The following is a 17,684-nucleotide window of genomic DNA, read 5'->3' as shown; positions in this document are numbered from 1 at the left end:
GTGCTAAGTGCTTTAACAATTTTAGCAATTTACCATTTAAGTTCTTGCTGAATCTCTGAATCTGGGCCAAAGATGGGCCACAGAAAACTTGTGGGCCTCCTGGGTATTACAACCATAGACGATAATGCTTAGCATTTATACAGGGACGTGCCTTGCCCAAGCCTCATAGTGAGTCAGTGGCGGGGCTGGAATTAATACAGAGCTTCTAGCTTCATGCTCAATCCACTAGGCCGGGATACTTGCTTCCAAGTTCTGGAGCCAGGCTGCTTCCTGTACTCAGGGAATAGCACCCCTTCTCCAATGGGTGCGGAAATTGTGGACTGACAGATTTGTAAGACTGGCCATCTTCTTACCAAACTGTATATCTACAAAAACTGGGGGTGTGGAACTTACACCAGAGAACTCACGGGGCATGTTTAAAGTCCTCCGAAAGCCTGTTAAAAAGTAAGGTTCTTCTCTGGAAAACAATGCAAGTTAAACTAAGGGGGGGAGGGGGGGCGAGAAAATTAAAGGGACTACAGCCCCAAGTTATTTAGTCATTGACTGTAAATCACTATTTAATTTATCCCCTTCAGAAATTATGCTAATTTGGAAGAAGCCATGAAAATTAGACTATTTCTGTTATTTATAGACATATGGTATTACTTTCTCATGTAATTAGTATATATATTTACAGCATATGCTATTTTTGTTATGTTTCTGCAATTTATAACAGGAATTACTGAAGTTTTATTAGCAAACATTCCATCAAAGAAAAAAAGTGGCATCTGTTTTTGAATTACTGATACAAAAAATCAGTAGCATTTAAATCAAATTAGTTTGCTTTCTTTTTGTCAGCCGAATGTGTATACCTGAAAGCCAATAATTTGTTACAAAACGAAAGGAGCTCTTCTGCCTGTATTACATTAACACTACTGAAAGACTGCACCATGCAACATGTACCATACCTGCGGTCTGCCAGCGAGACTTGCTGTAAAAAAAAAAAAAAAAAAAAAAAAAAAAAAAAAAGTTAAAATGCAAAAGTACAGAATAGTGCGTGAGTTAAATATTATTGTATTCAGAGAATATTTGCAACACAAGGAGAGGAAAATTTCATATTTGAACTTCATAAAATGTAAAAGAGCTGAATGGTGCTTTGAGGGCCAAGGCATAATTTTCTTAGCATCATAATTACTCTAATTTATCACATCATTGTAAACAATGAGCATCTGAGTTGCTGACAGTTAACACTTTGTGTCTTATATATCTGTACAATATTTAAGATTGCTGCATTACGGTAGTGTGAACAATAAATGTGAGTCATTCTAGAGCAATCTGGATTCAGTTAAGAGTAATAATATAAATATTATAAATACTGAGTGAACTATCCAAATAGTTAACAATGAGTGCAACCATAACAACAACTGATGATCCCTTAGGAATCAAAGGCTATATGGACTTGTACACTAACTTCCTTAGGGTTATGCTAAAGGACCGGACCCCAATAATGCTCTCTCTGTTAAGTTCCACAATAATTGTTTCCAATTGATTTTCTTTGGATACATTTTAACAGAAGAGCCAGTGCTCTATTTAGCAAGATTTACAAAGCATATTAATGAAGGTTAGTGAGAGACTCAACAACGTAGGAGCAAGAGTAAAGGTCAGGGTGTGGGAGGGAAAGAAGCACGCAAATAAACACACAGGAGTCTGTGAAATATCCTTGGCAAATATGCAGTGAGCTATATTCCACAGCTAACCCCAGGTATTAAACTGAATGCATTTCAGGAAGTCTTTTAGAAATTGCTAGAGAACAAACAGCCAAAATGAAATGGGGGGGGGGGGAATCTCAGTCAGCGGTGTTTTCACAAAATAACCGTTTAGCAGCACATTAATAAGGTTACAGGTCACAGGTTAATAAGTCAGTGTCATTAAAATCTCTAGCTACCCCTTTGTCTGTAACAAATTGGAACAGATTGTATTCACCAACTTCCCCCCTTTGGTACATGCTGGTAAACTCAAGTGTTAAGACAGAGGTTGTGGCTAAACTGCACCCTTTTTGGTCTCTTTGTATTTATCTATCTATTTTAAAGATACCAGTCTATTACAGCTGTATGTACAGGCCTGTGCTCCTGTGTAACACATCAGTGTACTAGTACAGAGCACATTTCATACCAATGTGGACATTTCACAAAACCAGATAGCCAATAAAAACAGAATGCTCTACCAAGAGTGAGGATAGTCCAGTGGTTATGGCACTAGCCTAGGACTTGGGAGACCTGAGTTCAATTCCCTAATCTGCTACAGACTTCCTGGTGATCTTGGGCTAGTTGCTTAGGCTCTCTGTGCCTCAGCTCCCCATTTGTAACATTAGGATAATACAACTTTACTATCTCACAGAGGTTTTGTGAAAATAAATGCTATATCTATGCTAGAGAGCTTACAGCAGCACAACTGAACCTGTGCTGGTGGGTGAGGCAGCAGTGCGCATGCCCAGCAGTGGAAATGTAGGCACGTAGAGGACTTTACCAGTGTAAATTTAGGGACCATGGGATTTTAGGAACATCTAGGGACAGCAGCTTAGCAGGGGTTTTGAGCATGTCAAGGTGTCTAGACTTTGCATCTAGATGCCTAAAGTGAGAGTTAGGCCCCTAAATCCTGTGGTTCTGGGCCTAAGTGCCCTCAATTCCCAGTGAAGTTACAGGAAAGTGGTGGGATTGAGCAACTTGTAGGAGATGCTCAGTAGCTCATAGAAGCAGACTTGGGGGCAGTTAGTGCAGAAGATATTTAATACCCCACATTACTGAAAAGATGGGATTGCTGAAGCATCGTGTACATTCAGTCCACATAAGCAACGTCGATTCAACTTTGTAAAGCACAAAGGACTTTGAGCTGGGCTAGTAACACACTATTACAAGGCTCCCATTAATTATAGTAGCTTGGGGAATCTGCTTTAGTCTGGAGGAACTCAATTCTTGTTTGCTGCAATAAATCCTCCAGTAGTGGTCACGGTCTATATACCTTTATGAAATGGCTATTGAAGTATGTTACCTGACATTCTTTTGTCATAAAAAGCCCTTAACTTGAGCTCTAATTATATGAAACCTGATCCAGGAGACAAAAGGGAAAAAAATGGTGGTAGAATACAACACTCAAAGAAGAATTCTTATTTTTCATAGTTAATTTTCCTCCTTTACAGCTAGTCTGGGGAAAAAAACAAAACAAATGTTTTCCTGACTCCAGAAAAAGGTCAAAAGCATCATATCTGTTGAGGATAATGGACCCTTATCATTGTCCCATGGACAAGTTAATGTCATTACAACATATAATCTGTTGGGAAAGCTTTGTATTTTGGATTGTAAGATTTCACTACAGAAGGCCTTCTGAGGGACTGTGCTTCCATTAGGTTTTATTTTTTTGAAACTGCAGCTATCATGAGTTTGCTCCCAGGCTCCTCACTGAATCTTTAACTCAGGGAAATTACTTATTAAAAACCGGCTGTACTCTCACATTACACTCTTACAAAATGACAGAGGGCACTTTGTCCTTATCTCATTCTACAATGAGTTGTAGAATGCCTCATCTCACATGTCACACATGCTGAAATACTCAGCCACAACAAATTGAGTTAAGAAATAATTACAATACCTGTACTATTACTAAATATCTTATTCGGGGCTGTCGATTAATCACAGTTAACTCACACAATTAATTAAAAATAATAATTGAGATTAAAAAAAATCAATCACAGTTTTAATCGCACTGTTAATAGAATACTAATTGAAATTTATTAAATATTTGTGGATGCTGTTCTACATTTTCAAATATATGGATTTCAATTGTAACACAGAATACAAAGTGTACAGTGCTCACTTTATATTATTTTTATTACAAATATTTGCACTGTAAAAATGATAAATAAAAGAAATAGTATTTTTCAATTCAGCTCATGCAAGTACTGTAGTGCAATCTCTATCACAAAAGTGCAACTTACAAATGTAGATTTTTTTTGGTTACATAACTGCACTCAAAAACAAAACAATGTAAAACTTTAGAGCCTACAAGTCCACTCAGTCCTACTTCTTGTTCAGCCAAATTGCTAAGACAAACAAGTTTGTTTACATTTATAAGAGATAATGCTGCCCACTTCTTATTTACAATGTCACCTGAAAGTGAGAACAGGCTTTTGCCTGGCACTTTTGTAGCCAGCATTGCAAGGTATTTACGTGCCAGATATGTTAAACATTCATAAGCCCCTTCATGCTTCAGTCACCATTCCAGAGGACATGCTTCTATGGTGATGATGCTCGTTAAAAAAATAATACATTAATAAATTTGTGACTGAACTCATTGGGGGAGAATTGTATGTCTCCGACTCTATTTTACCCGCATTCTGCCATATATTTCATGTTATAGCAGTCGCAGATGATGACCCACCACATGTTGTTCGATTTAAGAACACTTTCGCTGCAGATCTGACAAAACACAAAACAGGTACCAATGTGAGATTTCTAAAGATACTTTGGGTTGAGTGCTGTAGCTCTAAAAATCTGAAGTGCCTTCCAAAATCTGAGAGGGACGGGGTGTGGAGCATGCTTTCAGAAGTCCTAGAAGAGCAACACTCCGAAGTTGAGAACCCGAACTACCAAAAAAGAAAAATCAACCTTCTGTTGGTGGCATCTGACTCAGATGATGAAAATGAATATACGTCAGTCTGCACTGCTTTGGATCATTATCAAGCAGAACCCGTCATCAGCATGGACGCATGTCCTCTGGAATGGTGGTTGAAGCATCAAGGGACATATGAATCTTTAGTGCATCTGGCATGTAAATATCTTGCGATGCCGGCTACAACCGTGCCATGCAAAAGCCTGTTCTCACTTTCAGGTGACATTGTAAACAAGAAGTAGGCAGCATTATCTTCTGCAAATGTAAACAAACCTGTTTGTCTGAGTGATTGGCTGAACAAGAAGTAGGACTGAGTGGACTTGTAGGCTCTAAAGTTTTACATTGTTTTATTTTTGAATGCAGTGTTTTTTGTACATAATTCTACATTTGTAATTTCAACGTTCATGATAAAGAGAATGCACTACAGTACTTGTACTAGCTGAATTGAAAAATATTATTTCTTTTGGTTTTTACAGTGCAAATATTTGTAATAAAAATATAACGCGAGTGCTGTACACTTTGTATTCTGTTTTGTAACTGAAATCAATATATTTGAAAATGTAGAAAACATCCAAAAATATTTAAATAAATAGTATTCTCTTATTGTTTAATAGCTCGATTAATCTTGATTAATTTTTTTAATCGCTTGATAGCCCTTAATCTTAATCCTAGAAAGTAAGATCCCTGAGGGAGGTACTGCTTCTGTGCTAGTTGTCTGTACAATGCTTACCACAATGGAGCCCTAATCCATGTTTGGGATTCTTAGAAATTGCCATAACAATAATGAATAAGAAATAATTAGCATTTATATGTTTTGATTGCAAAGTTCAAAGCACTATAAATAACTAATTATATTAATTGCTGGGCAGTTGAAGAGCACAATTAAGGCTCATTAAGGTGTAGGAGGAAAGACAGAGGGGTGCTGGAAGAACCACCACTTCGCTCATTTGGATGCAAGGGAGCAGGGCGAGTGTTCCCTCTCTTCCTTGGGTCCTCCTTCACCGGGATTAGCAAGGGGAGGAAAGGAGGGCATCGGTCCATAATCAATTGAATGGTTATGATTCATAGACGGTTTCACAACTGACATCCCAACAGAACAGCAAAGTAAGCCATTACACTTCACCCATTGCTGTCATTAGTGGCTGTAAGAGACAATGCAACTCATCAAATGTGCACACAGCCCCCATACACTTTTATCATAAGTAGAACTCATCATCCAACATTTATAGCAGAAGTTATTCTGGAACACGCACTGAATAATACACATTAGATGCGTTTCACCATTAAATTACCTGCCCTCTTGATCTGACCCCTTCTCCCCCAAATAGCAGAAGAAACCAAACTCCTTAATGAGGATGAATATTTTACTATGCTTCAATTTTTAAAACTGAACACTACTTTACAGTTAGAATGGTCTTAAACCTCCCTCTCCCACGACTTATTTGAATCTGCTCCAGACTTTTTGATTACTCAGTATGTAAGAACCACAACATAACCATTTTGCACCACTGTTGAGCAAAAGAATTAGCCTTTGGACCTACTGCTCACAAACCAAATCTTAGCCTGATGTACTTTTAAATGAGAGACCTAAAATAAGGTTTATAAATAAAACAGCAGGTGTAAAGTTTAATCTAAGTGGGGCTACTCTAGCTTCATGAAAGGGAAACATAAAAAAGCACAGCTGATTGGGCTGCAGTGAAGGAATTTCTCAAAGTGAATTTCTCAAAGGAAATTCTATTTTGAACAAACAGCACTAGTTAGCAAATAAGATCTTTGCAATGGTTACTGGTGAGACTTTGGCAAAAGTGGCTGACATTACCACTAGTAAACCCCAGGAGTTATATTGTGGCTAACAGCATCCTGCGGCGGTGCGGGGGGAAGAGATGTGGGGGACAACAGGAAGGTATCACATCAGCTGGAAGGACTGTGACTAACTCTGTGAGGAATGCTCTGGTGGTGCTAGGGAAACTCATATCAGAGTGGGGGCTGAGAGCACCCTTTAATAGGATGCAGAACCACTATTACAAGCTTAGCTCCACTACTCCCCAATGTAGAAAGAACATGGAGTTTAGAGTTGCTGTGGGCAGTAGATTTTTCCACTCCTGTTCAGGCAAAGCACAGACTGGGATTATGGCTGTCTCTTGAACAGGAATGCAAGGGAGCTAAAGAACCTTCCATTCCCTGTAGATCTGAACACGTCCAACCATGATCTAACCCCATATTGCTTTCACCATTGCATTACAGGCCTTCACAAAAGCAAAATAAAAAACATGGGAGGAGGGGATACTTTTTCTTTGCATTTTCCATTCACTGCAGTGACAAAGAAACAGTCTTCTGGCCAAATCTGAGCAGCGCTGAGCACCAGCACTACCAACTGACTTCAGTGAGAGTTCCTGGAGCACAGCACCTCTCAGAATTAGGCCCTTAACATGCACTATAGTGGCCAGTAATCTAGCACTAACTCAGGACCTCAGGGGACTGTTGAAACAAGCCATGTTTTGCAAGATACTAATTTGCTTTCTCAAAACGTGTAAAATACATTTTCTCTGATGCAATTCTTCAAAGACACGCAAAGTGTGTAGGAGAGATAAAGGGAGTGTTTTAATAGGGTTCAGTAGAGTTTGGGAAATGGAATACAACAGTGAGCAAATAGCTGACTTCTTTGGCAGGGATAAGAGATAAAAAAAAAAAAAAGTTGAGGGTTTTTTAAGTGGCCATCCTGATTACTTTGTGGACATTTAAAACAAAGCTTTACAAAGATGCGTTTTTACAAAGATTTTTCGAGCGTTTATGGATGTTTTTGCTCTTGCTTAGCTAATACTGAAAACAAATTTGTTACATATTATAAACACAAGCTCCCTGCAACATCCCACTGCTAAGAACAATAGCATATACAAAATGCTGGCAGAACTAAAGGTATTCAATCTTGTGTGAACAGAGAATGTATTGACACTCAATAGGAAGAGAGGTCAGCAGACACATGTATTAACTGCTGTAAAGCGCTCACAGATGTCTGAGGAGCCTCCAGCTGTATCATCTTTTCTAGGGAGCCTTCACAGCCTTCACAGCACTGAAAGAGAGACCATGATTCTCTCTCCATCCCCACCCCCAGCCTTCCTACTTCTCCCCATGGCTGGTCCAGTCTCCAGGCCTTTCCTTCGTGTCAACAGAGTGTCTTTTCCATGGGGCATGGGGGAAGGATTTCCAAGGAAGGCAACTGAGCCTCACCCCTCGATGCTGGAACGCCACCCAAAGAGGGTGCTCTCCCTGGGTGAAGTTACGTGGCTCAATCTGGTCAGGCTCAGGAGGCAATGCCTGATGTCTGTCTCTCAATATTTTATATGGTTATATTTGATCTATTTGAAGATATTTTAATTGCCTGTGAATTAAAGCAGGGAGGTGCTGTGTATTAACATTGTGACAGACCCAGACCAGTGGGGTACAGGAGTCTGGTAGAGGGCAAATATACTGGTCACTGGATGAGTAGTTTTCTGTTCCCTGAGTGACCACAGCAGGGGCTGCACTAGAGTAATCAGGAACCTGCTAGAACCAGTTAAGGCAGGCAGGCTAATTAGGACACCTGGAGCCAATTAAGAAGAAGCTGCTAGAATCAATTAAGGCAGGCTAATCAGGGCACCTGGGTTTTAAAAGGAGCTCACTTCAGTTTGTAGCACGAGAGTGTGAGGAGCTGGGAGCAAGAGGCGCAAAGAGCTGAGAGTGAGAGGGTGTGCTGCTGGAGGACTGAGGAGCACAAGCGTTATCAGACACCAGGAGGAAGGTCCTGTGGTGAGAATAAGGAAGGTGTTTGGAGGAGGCCATGGGGAAGTAGCCCAGGGAGTTGTAGCTGTCATGCAGCTGTTACAGGAGGCACTATAGACAGCTGCAGTCCACAGGGCCCTGGGCTGGAACCCGGAGTAGAGGGCGGGCCCGGGTTCCCCTCAAACCTCCCAATTGACCTGGACTGTGGGTTCTTCCAGAGGGGAAGGTCTCTGGGCTGTTCCCCAACCCACATGGTGAATCTCTGAGGCAAGAAAATCTGCCAATAAGCGCAGGACCCACCAAGATAGAGGAGGAACTTTGTCACAACATGTTCATTTCTTGTGGGCAAGTACAATCTAAGGTTGGTGTTCCCCTGATCAGGAGGAGTCACTGCCTAGAAAATTGCACAGATTCCTGATCTGCGAGGTCAGTGGTGCAGTGAAGGACCCAATCCTGCAGCTCCTATTTTCCCCCCAACTCTCACTAAATTCAAGAGAGATCTCTGGCACCCAGAATTCCAGGGGCTACATTTACTGCTGGTGTGAGTGAGCATAACTCTATTTACATCAGCAGAGAATCTCCATTTCTTACTATCTATTTACATCAGCAGAGAATCTCCATTTCTTCTTCTAGACACAAATGAAGATCCTGTTTGAAGCAATCTGCTTTTCTTAAAGTAGGCCACATTAGAGTGAATATTTTTTCTTTTTTAAACACAGGATGGCTGATTTCATTTGGCTTCATTTTATCACTCGCTATGTATGTTAAAGAGTTTCAAAGAACAGGATTACACAGCCATCACATCTTGGCAAACGTTCTTATCAAGGTTAAGCTTCATTTTTTTTGGTTAATATTCTGCATATGACTTATTTGCAAATAAGCTTTGGTCTCATATCTATACTGCTCTGCGTTAAGTTTCCAGAGAATGACAAGGAGAAAGACACAATGGGGGGGGACGGACGGACGAGGGAGACAGATTTCACTATACTTAACACTTACAGCAGCAAGTAGGAAATGTGTTGTTGATTTGTTCCATGACATCTGTTAGATCTGTGCTGGTATCATGAGGTGGGCCTAACAAGTCATCTGCAGATATGAAAACAAGATGAGCAATGAATTTAATAAGGGGGAAAAAAAAAAGAGACAATAGATTCTGAAAGTCATTCCCATCTAACCTACCAGCTAAATGCTCTTTTATATTTAAACTGAAACCCCCTACTTGAAGCATTTGTAATGTAATGTGCAGGAATTGCTCATTGATAATTGCGAGAATTAGGAGGGGAGGTGGAAGTTCAATTATCAATTTACAACTGATATCATTTTTCTATTATTAAGGCTTAACCACTGTGCCTGAGATTTAACCAAAGGAAATTGCCCACATGAAGCAGAATGTAAGAACTTACTGTTAAAATAAATAAATTATTCTCTCATCTTGTTAAGCATATTTGGCAGCTGCACATTTGATATTCTGCTCTATTTTCAAACAATTTGTCATGTCATTTCCAAAACAAACAAATCTGAGATTTTTCAAAAAACATTTATCTTCCAGATAGTCTTTGTTCAATATGCATCAGCAAGCCCATCAGTGCAAATGTTTTTCAGGCCATTTGCTTGTTTCTTAAAGGGCTTGTTAAATTTAGCCAATGAAATGATTAGGGAAATCTGTTTGCTTCACTTTAGCAGTGTTATTACAAAGCATCATATATAAATCTATCAATTTATGAAAACAGCATGACAAAAGTTCCATGTCACATTTACATTTTTTATGCTAATACTGAAAGAAAATGCCTTAATATGAAAAACAAAAGTCAATATTTTTTTTTAATTGTTTCCACTGCATTGGAATCAGATTATCTATAGTTCAATGATTTGCACACAAGGAGTGGTGGTTTCTCCCCTCTTAGCAAAGATTTAATCACTGAGGCCTTGAGTCAGGAGTTTAACCCTATTAAGGGCTTTAAGCCCGTGCTTAAGTTCAACTGAAGTCAATGCGAATTTGAATTAAGTGCTGTCCTGGTAGGGATGGATTTAAGCACGTGCTTCAGTGCTGTCCTAAATTGGACCCAGAGTCCTGTAGTAGTATATCTCCGTTACTTTTACAAAACACTACGTAGTACTACATCTATATAATACTATGGTAATTAAAATGTACATCAACTGTTAAAATAAATGAATAAAGTATGATGCATTAGTCTTGTTTTTTTAGTGTTTATCTGCGAAGGTTTTCCCAGTCATTCGTGCAAATTATTGAGGTTCCAATAGAGTAAGGTTTAAAATACCCATTTAGGGTAAGATTCACCCATGTGCAGAGGGCCTGCATAACTTAAGTCTCACTGAAGTCCTAACAAATAAAAGTCTTTTTTCATCAGAATGTCACTATAAGCTGAAGAGGTTCATTATGCCCAGAATTGCATTTAGAACCAGGAAATGATACTACTTGCTGTCTTTAAAGAAAGAGTGCTTTGCAGCCTATCCATATAATGTGAGATGCACACCACTGCTATAGGTTCCTTCAGTCCGATGGGATTTAATTCTTCCCTCGGTGCATTAAGGGATTGTGTCAGTAATTCCCCTTCTATACCAAGTAGTATAGACTGTCATCCATTACTGATAAAAAAACCAAGTCCTCTTTCCCCAAATCACACTATATTTTTCTTCTCATGATGCCCAGTTCTGAAAACTCTTAGTATCAATTGCAGTGAGCTTTGCACCCAGCAGTGTTAGCTACAAATTTATAATGGGACTGATATTGCTACTTCAGGCACACATCAGTAAAACTGATTGCAACCATTTGTAGACAAACATGGCACAATATTCCACCAAAGTACTAACCTGTCTGATGAAACTGTGAGCTGGCGTCCTGATCAAGTGAGTAGCTGTGAGCAGAATACTGGGGTGAAGCACAGGAAGAGACTCCATTAACTCTGGAATCCGATTCAGGCTGAAAGAGGTTTAAGAAACAAAAATTCCATCATTATAGTAATGCAGAAATTTATGTAAATTACATATACCAAGTTGCGTGTGTGTGTGTATGTTGCTCCCTTTTTAATCATTGTCATCCATTTTTCTTCCTTTTCTCTTCTCATGTTATTTCTTGTTTCCTTTTAATTCTCCCCCACTCACCTCTGTTCAAACGTGGGTTGATCTTAGGAAGATATAGCTTCTAGGAAAATAATTTATAAAAAAAGATTTGACCTTTCAATGTTGTCATAATCAGCCTCCAATTAGCTCCCTCACGTTAAGGCAGTGTTTGGCCGTGCATGTGTTCCATAGAGAAACAATCGCCATTTCACAAAACAGTCCACTCTTCTTGCCCAAACCCGTAGGTCAGGCCAGGAAGGGATCTTACAAAGAGGTTTGGGTCTTCCATTAGATTATCTTGGAAACCTTAGGACTGTTCAGTCTCTTATAACTTTATAAAATTCTCCCCATACACCAAGTCAAGCAAACACTAGTTTTCAATAAGAATTATGTCCAAATGAAGTTTCAAACTTCAGCTGCTTGTTATATCCTGTTCTAAAATGCATGGAGTGTGCATTTTTAAAAATGTGTGCGCGCGTGTGTGTAGATATGAATATAGCTGAACTGCTTGGTAATAGCGACCATAATGTAGTTAAATGTAACCTCTCTGTAGGGGGAGAAATACCAAAGAAATTCAAAACAGTAGCATTTAACATCAAAAAGGGGAATCACTCAAAAATAAGAAGCAAGCTAAATGGAAATTAAAAGGAACAGTCACAAGAGTGAAAGGCCTGCAAGTTGCAGGGAAACATTTTTAAAACATCATCATAGAGGCTCAAACTAAAGGTATACTCCAAATTAAAAATACAACAACATTAGGAGGACCAAAAAAATGCCACCATGGCTAAACAGAAGAGTAAATGAAGCAGTTAGAGACAAAGAGACATCCTTTAAAATTGGAAGTCATATCCTAGTGAGGAAAATAGAAAGAAGCACAAATCTCCGGCAAGTGTAAAAGTATAATTAGACAGGCCAAAAAAGAATTTGAAGAGCAACTAGCAAAAGAGACAAAAACTAACAGCAAAAGTGTTTTGAAGTACTTCAGAAGCAGGGAGCCTGCCAAGCAATCAGTGGTGGCACAGGACAACTGAGGTGCTGCTAAAGGAGCACTAAAAGAAGACAAGACCATTTGGAGAAGTTAAATGAAGTCTTTGCATCGGTCTTCAATGCAGAGGCTGTCAGGGAGATTCCCCATACCTGAGCCATTCTTTTTAGAGGACAAATCTGAAGAACTGTCCCAGACTGAGGGGTCAATATAGGTGGTCTTGGAACAAATTGATACATTAAACAGTAATAAATCACCAGCACCAGATGATATTCACCCAAGAGTTCTGAAGGAACTCGAATATGAAATTGCACAACTAACAACTGTGGTATGTAACCTATCGCTTAAAATAGGCCTCTGTATTAGATGCCCCATGCAACTGTCTTCCCTCCAGAGTGAGTTGGCAGGGTTTAGAGGCTAGGACGTGGATAAGAAACTCTCTCTTCTTCCCTTGTCAGCTGCTGTTGCTTGTCCACCTACTGGTGGGAAAGACAAGGAGCCACAGGAAACCTCAGCCAGGCATCAACTTCCTTCTCCTGCACCCACCTCAGATATCTCTGCTAGGTACATCCTTACTCCACTAGTCAGAGAATAAGGGAAGCTATCTCTCTGCTTTTAGCAAAAAGAGGGGGAGCTGTACTCTACCCCTGTTCCTCCTTATGGTCTAATCCTGTGCCCAGTGAAGTAACTGGCAAGCTCCCATTGACTTCAATAGTGCAGAATCAGGCCCTGTATGAAACCTCTCTTCAGTAGATTAGTCAAGTAGTAAAGAACCACCACAGATTTGTAATGTCGCTAGTAACAGGCTCTTGTTTTTGTGTGGCATGGAAGCTGTAGTTTCTAAAGGAGATGAAGAAGGAAAAGAAAATAGCCTTTTTATTTCTCTTCTTTACAATTAGCATGTCGGTGTCAAACCTGTCACATGCCAGTTCTGTTTCACCTCCATGTTTGGCACTATAATCAGACAGACAAACATGACAACGTTGTGTGATAGCTACCAATCCTTTGGGCTTGCTAAAATAAAAATAGCACGCTCACCTCTGAATTGTGGCCTGGAATAGGTGAATATATATGTGAGAGTGATGCATATTTCTGCTACATTTGTTCCCTAAAGAATTTCCTTCAACACTCTCAAATACAGATCAGACGGTTATGGCAGGACAGTTTTTAAGTTTCATTAGTTTTCTCCCCACACATCTGTGTGTAGAGATACCCACTCTGCATCTACTGGAGAAAAAAGTATCAGTGCTTTCATTGACAGGTTATTAACCCAAACAACGATCATGAGGCTACCCGCTGTAACCAGGCAGCTGAGTAAGAAAAGACGGTCTTGCAGCTGACAGAAGACAGGAACATACAGATCATGAGAAATGGCAGTGATGGCAAAAAAAAAAAAATATTACTGTAAATAGGACAGTCTATTTTCAGACTAATACTAGTGATTATTTTAAAGAAACATTGTGACAGTCAGCTAACCATCCATCTCATCAGCGGTGAAAAACGATCTCTTAAATCATATATTTTAAAAACAGATTTCTTTAAGGAAGTCAATAAAATTAAAGGAAAAGCAATAAATAAAATTTATTTGGACTTTCAAAAAGCTTTGATAAAATCCCTCACAAGAAAAGAAAGAAGGGACAGCGTTGAAGGTAAAGGTTTGTCATGGATTAGAAACTGGCTAAGAGACAGAAAACAAAGTAGGAATAAATGGTCAGTATGGAAGAAGGTTAATAGGAACAAGGATCCACACTAGGACCAGTGGTGATAATAAATGCATTAATGATCTTTCACATAAAACAAAGCAAAGTAATGCACTCTTGAAAGTACAACTGGAATTATTCATAAACACGGATGTGTTCTAAGTGAATCATTGAAGAAAAAGACCAAGATGTCATTGTAGACAACTCACTAAAAACATCTGTTTAGTGTGTAGTAGCGGGTAAAAAAGCAAAGAAGATATTAGGCGTTTGTTTAGAAAGGCATACCAAAACTATGGAAAATGTTATGTAAACCAGTGGTACACCTTCACCTTGAATATGGCACTCAGTTCTGACCACCCCACCTCAAGAAGGGCAAGAGCAGAAAGAGAAATGGCTTGGAAAAGGGCAGCCATGATGATTAGAAGCATCAAATGACTCCCATATGAAGACAAAGGGAAATTAGATCTATTTAGGTCAGAGAAGAGGTGACACGATAGATGAGTTTAAAATAATGAATTGTAGAGTGAAGGTGAATTGTGCTCTTCCATTTACCCAGTCAGAAAGAAACAGGGGACACACAATAAAATTAAAAGGCAAACCTGCTACAAGTAATTTTGTTGTTGCACGACACAGAATTCACCTTAACTGCCAAATGATATTATTGAGAAAAAGAGCTTATGAGGATTCCAAAAGGATTACATAATTATATGAACAATAAGAATATCCACAGTTATATTGGACAGAATAAAGAGTTTTAAGGAATGTAAACCTCATACTTTAGGATGCAGGCTAATTATTAACTATCTGCAGTTCAATAGAAACTTCCCTGATAAGCATGTTACTGCACAACCATCTATAAAGGAAGTTTAAAAAATCTTCCCCTGAAGCACCAGGTAATGGCCACTGTCATCTCAAGATACTGGACTAGATGGATCACTGATAGGAAGAAACGGTTACTCACCTTCTTGTAACTGTTGTTCTTTGAGATGCGTTGTTCATATCCATTCCAATTAGGTGTGTGTGCCATGTGCACAGTCGTCTGAAAGTTTTTCCACTGGCAGCACCCATCGGGTCAGCTGTGGAGCCCCCTGCAGTGGCACCTCTATGGAACTCAATATATGACCCTGCCGACCTGGCGCTTCCTCAGTTCTTTCTTGCCGGCTATTCTGACAGAGGGGAAGGCGGGTGGGTCTGGAATGGATATGAGCAATACATCTCCAAGAACAACAGAAGATGAGTAACCGTTTCTTCTTTGAGTGCTAGCTCATATCAATTCCAGTTAGGTGACTCCTAAGCCCTACCTCGGAGGTGGGGTCATAGTTATGGAACGACAGACTGGAGCACTGCTCTGCCAAAGGCTGCATCGTCTCTAGCATGCTGGGTTATGGTGTAGTGAGTGGCAAATGTGTGCACCGAGGACCACATCGCCACCCTGCAAATTTCTTGAATTGGCACAATGCAGAACCCCCACAGCTGAAGGGCTTCCTAACAGAGGGGAAAGGAATGGGTGTCACTCTGCTTGTTTATGCAAAACATTGCAGTTGTGTTGTCCGTCATGACTCCTGCACATTAACCACTCAAGTGGACCTGGAAGGTCTGTCACGCTAATTGAACCACTCTCAGCTCCTTGATGTTGATGTGGAGTGAGAGCTCATCTTGAGACCAGAGGCCCTGCGTCTGAAGGTCCCCCAGGTGAGGGCCCCACCCCAGCGCCGACACGTCCATTACCAGGGACATGTCTTGTTAGTTGAGCCACCAGCCCATGAACTGGAGGACGTGACCCAGAAGAGTGACCACAGAGTCCAGACTGTCACATCCCGGGCGGTACGCTGACACAAACCAAATCTGGAGAGGTCTGAGATGCATCCTGGCATGTTGTACCATGTATGTACAAGATGTCATGTGACTGAATAGTCTCAGGCAGGCTCTTGCTGTGGTGGTAGGGTACCGTCGGAGACCTTGAATGGAGTCCGAGATAGTTAGAAAATGGGTCTCTGGCAGGAATGCTCTGGCACAACCCGAGTCCAGCACTGCCCTGATAAACTCTACCCTTTGAGTTGGTATCGGATTCGACTTGCTCTCGTTGAGAAGAAGGCCCAGCCTGATGAACATGGACCTCACGATATGTATCTGCACTTCTACCTGGTCCCTGGAGTGCCCCCAGAGCAGCCAGTCGTTGAGTTACGGATACACCTGCACCTGCCTCCGGCGAAGGAAGGCGGCAACGACTGATATGCACTTGGTGAATACCCGAGGGGCTGTGGACAGGCCGAAGGGGAGAAGCATAAACAGGAAGTGGTTGTTATTGTCCACAAACCTGAGGTATCGTCTGTGAGCAGGATATATGAAAGTGTGTGTCCTGGAGATCGAAGGCGGCGAACCAGTCTCCCGGATCCAGAGAAGGGATGATTGAGTTCAGGGAGACCATGCGGAACTTCAGCTTCACCATGAATCTGTTGAGACCCCGCAGATCTAGAATGGGTCTGAAACCCCCTTTGGCTTTGGGGATTAGGAAATAACGGGAGTAGAATCCTTTGTCCCTTAACTCCTGAGGAACCTCCTCCACTGCCCCTGCGTCGAGGAGCGCCCGCATCTCCTGGATAAGGAGTTGCTCGTGAGAAGGGTCCCTGAAGATGGATGGGGAAGGGAGGGTAAGAAGGGAGGGGAGAAGCAAAATTGGAGAGAATAGTCCACTTCTACCGTGTGAAGAACCCAGCGGTCTGATGTTATTTGGGACCAAGCACACTAGAAGTGGGATAGACGGTTCAGAAAACAGAGTTGAGGATCGGGTCCATAGTCTGACATGCTGTCCCTGGGCGCACCTTCAAAAGGCCTGCTTGGAGCCCGAAGAGGTGCACACCTGGCCCTGAGTGGACGAGGGCTGGGATGGCTTCCGCCTGCCATTCCTACCGCACTTCCTAGAAAAATCCTGTCTAGGACAAGGTTGGTAGGGACATTGAGGGGGCTGTAGTTTAAAATATTTCCTCTGAGTAGCCGGGGTGTGCACCCGCAGCGACTTCAGCGTAGCCCTTGAGTCTTTTAGGCTATGTAGCCTGGAGTCAGTTTGTGCCTCAAATAATCCCACCCCATCAAAGGGCAGGTCCTGGAGGGTCTGCTGAACCTCGGGCGGCAGACCCGAGGCCTGCAGCCATGAGCTCCTCCTCATGGTTATGCTGGAGGACAAGGTGCGCGCCGCTGAGTCTGCAGCGTCCAGTGAGGCCTGTAAAGAGGTCCACGCCACCGCCTTGCCCTCCTCAACAATAGTCCCAAACTCCTCCTGGACTCCGAGAAAGAGAACTAGATACATTCATGGAGGTTAAGGCCATTAATGGCTATTAGCCAGGATGGGTAAGGAATGGTGTCCCTAGCCTCTGTTTGTCAGAGGGTGGAGATGGATGGCAGGAGAGAGATCACTTGATCATTACCTGTTAGGTTCATTCCCTCTGGGGCACCTGGCATTGGCCACAGTCGGTAGACAGGATACTGGGCTTGATGGACCTTTGGTCTGACCCAGT

The 17,684-nt window shown here is 41.2% G+C and overlaps 1 protein-coding gene across 1 annotated transcript in view; it reads right to left on the bottom strand.

Moving 5' to 3' along the window:
- Positions 1-911: 911 nt before the first annotated feature.
- UTRN (utrophin) overlaps positions 912-17,684 on the bottom strand; it is a 534,032-nt gene continuing 517,259 nt past the window's right edge. The window contains exons 73-75 of the mRNA XM_065401441.1: positions 11,236-11,344; positions 9,403-9,489; positions 912-970 (exon numbers count right to left, since the gene is read on the bottom strand). Of these exons, the coding sequence (XP_065257513.1) occupies positions 912-970; positions 9,403-9,489; positions 11,236-11,344 (255 nt within the window). The remainder of the gene's footprint in view (positions 971-9,402; positions 9,490-11,235; positions 11,345-17,684) is intronic.

Source organism: Emys orbicularis, chromosome 3, assembly GCF_028017835.1.
Source record: "Emys orbicularis isolate rEmyOrb1 chromosome 3, rEmyOrb1.hap1, whole genome shotgun sequence".
Taxonomy (NCBI): Eukaryota; Metazoa; Chordata; order Testudines; family Emydidae; genus Emys; species Emys orbicularis.
Note: the sequence above shows the minus strand (reverse complement) of the source record. Positions and strands in the feature narration are given on the sequence as shown.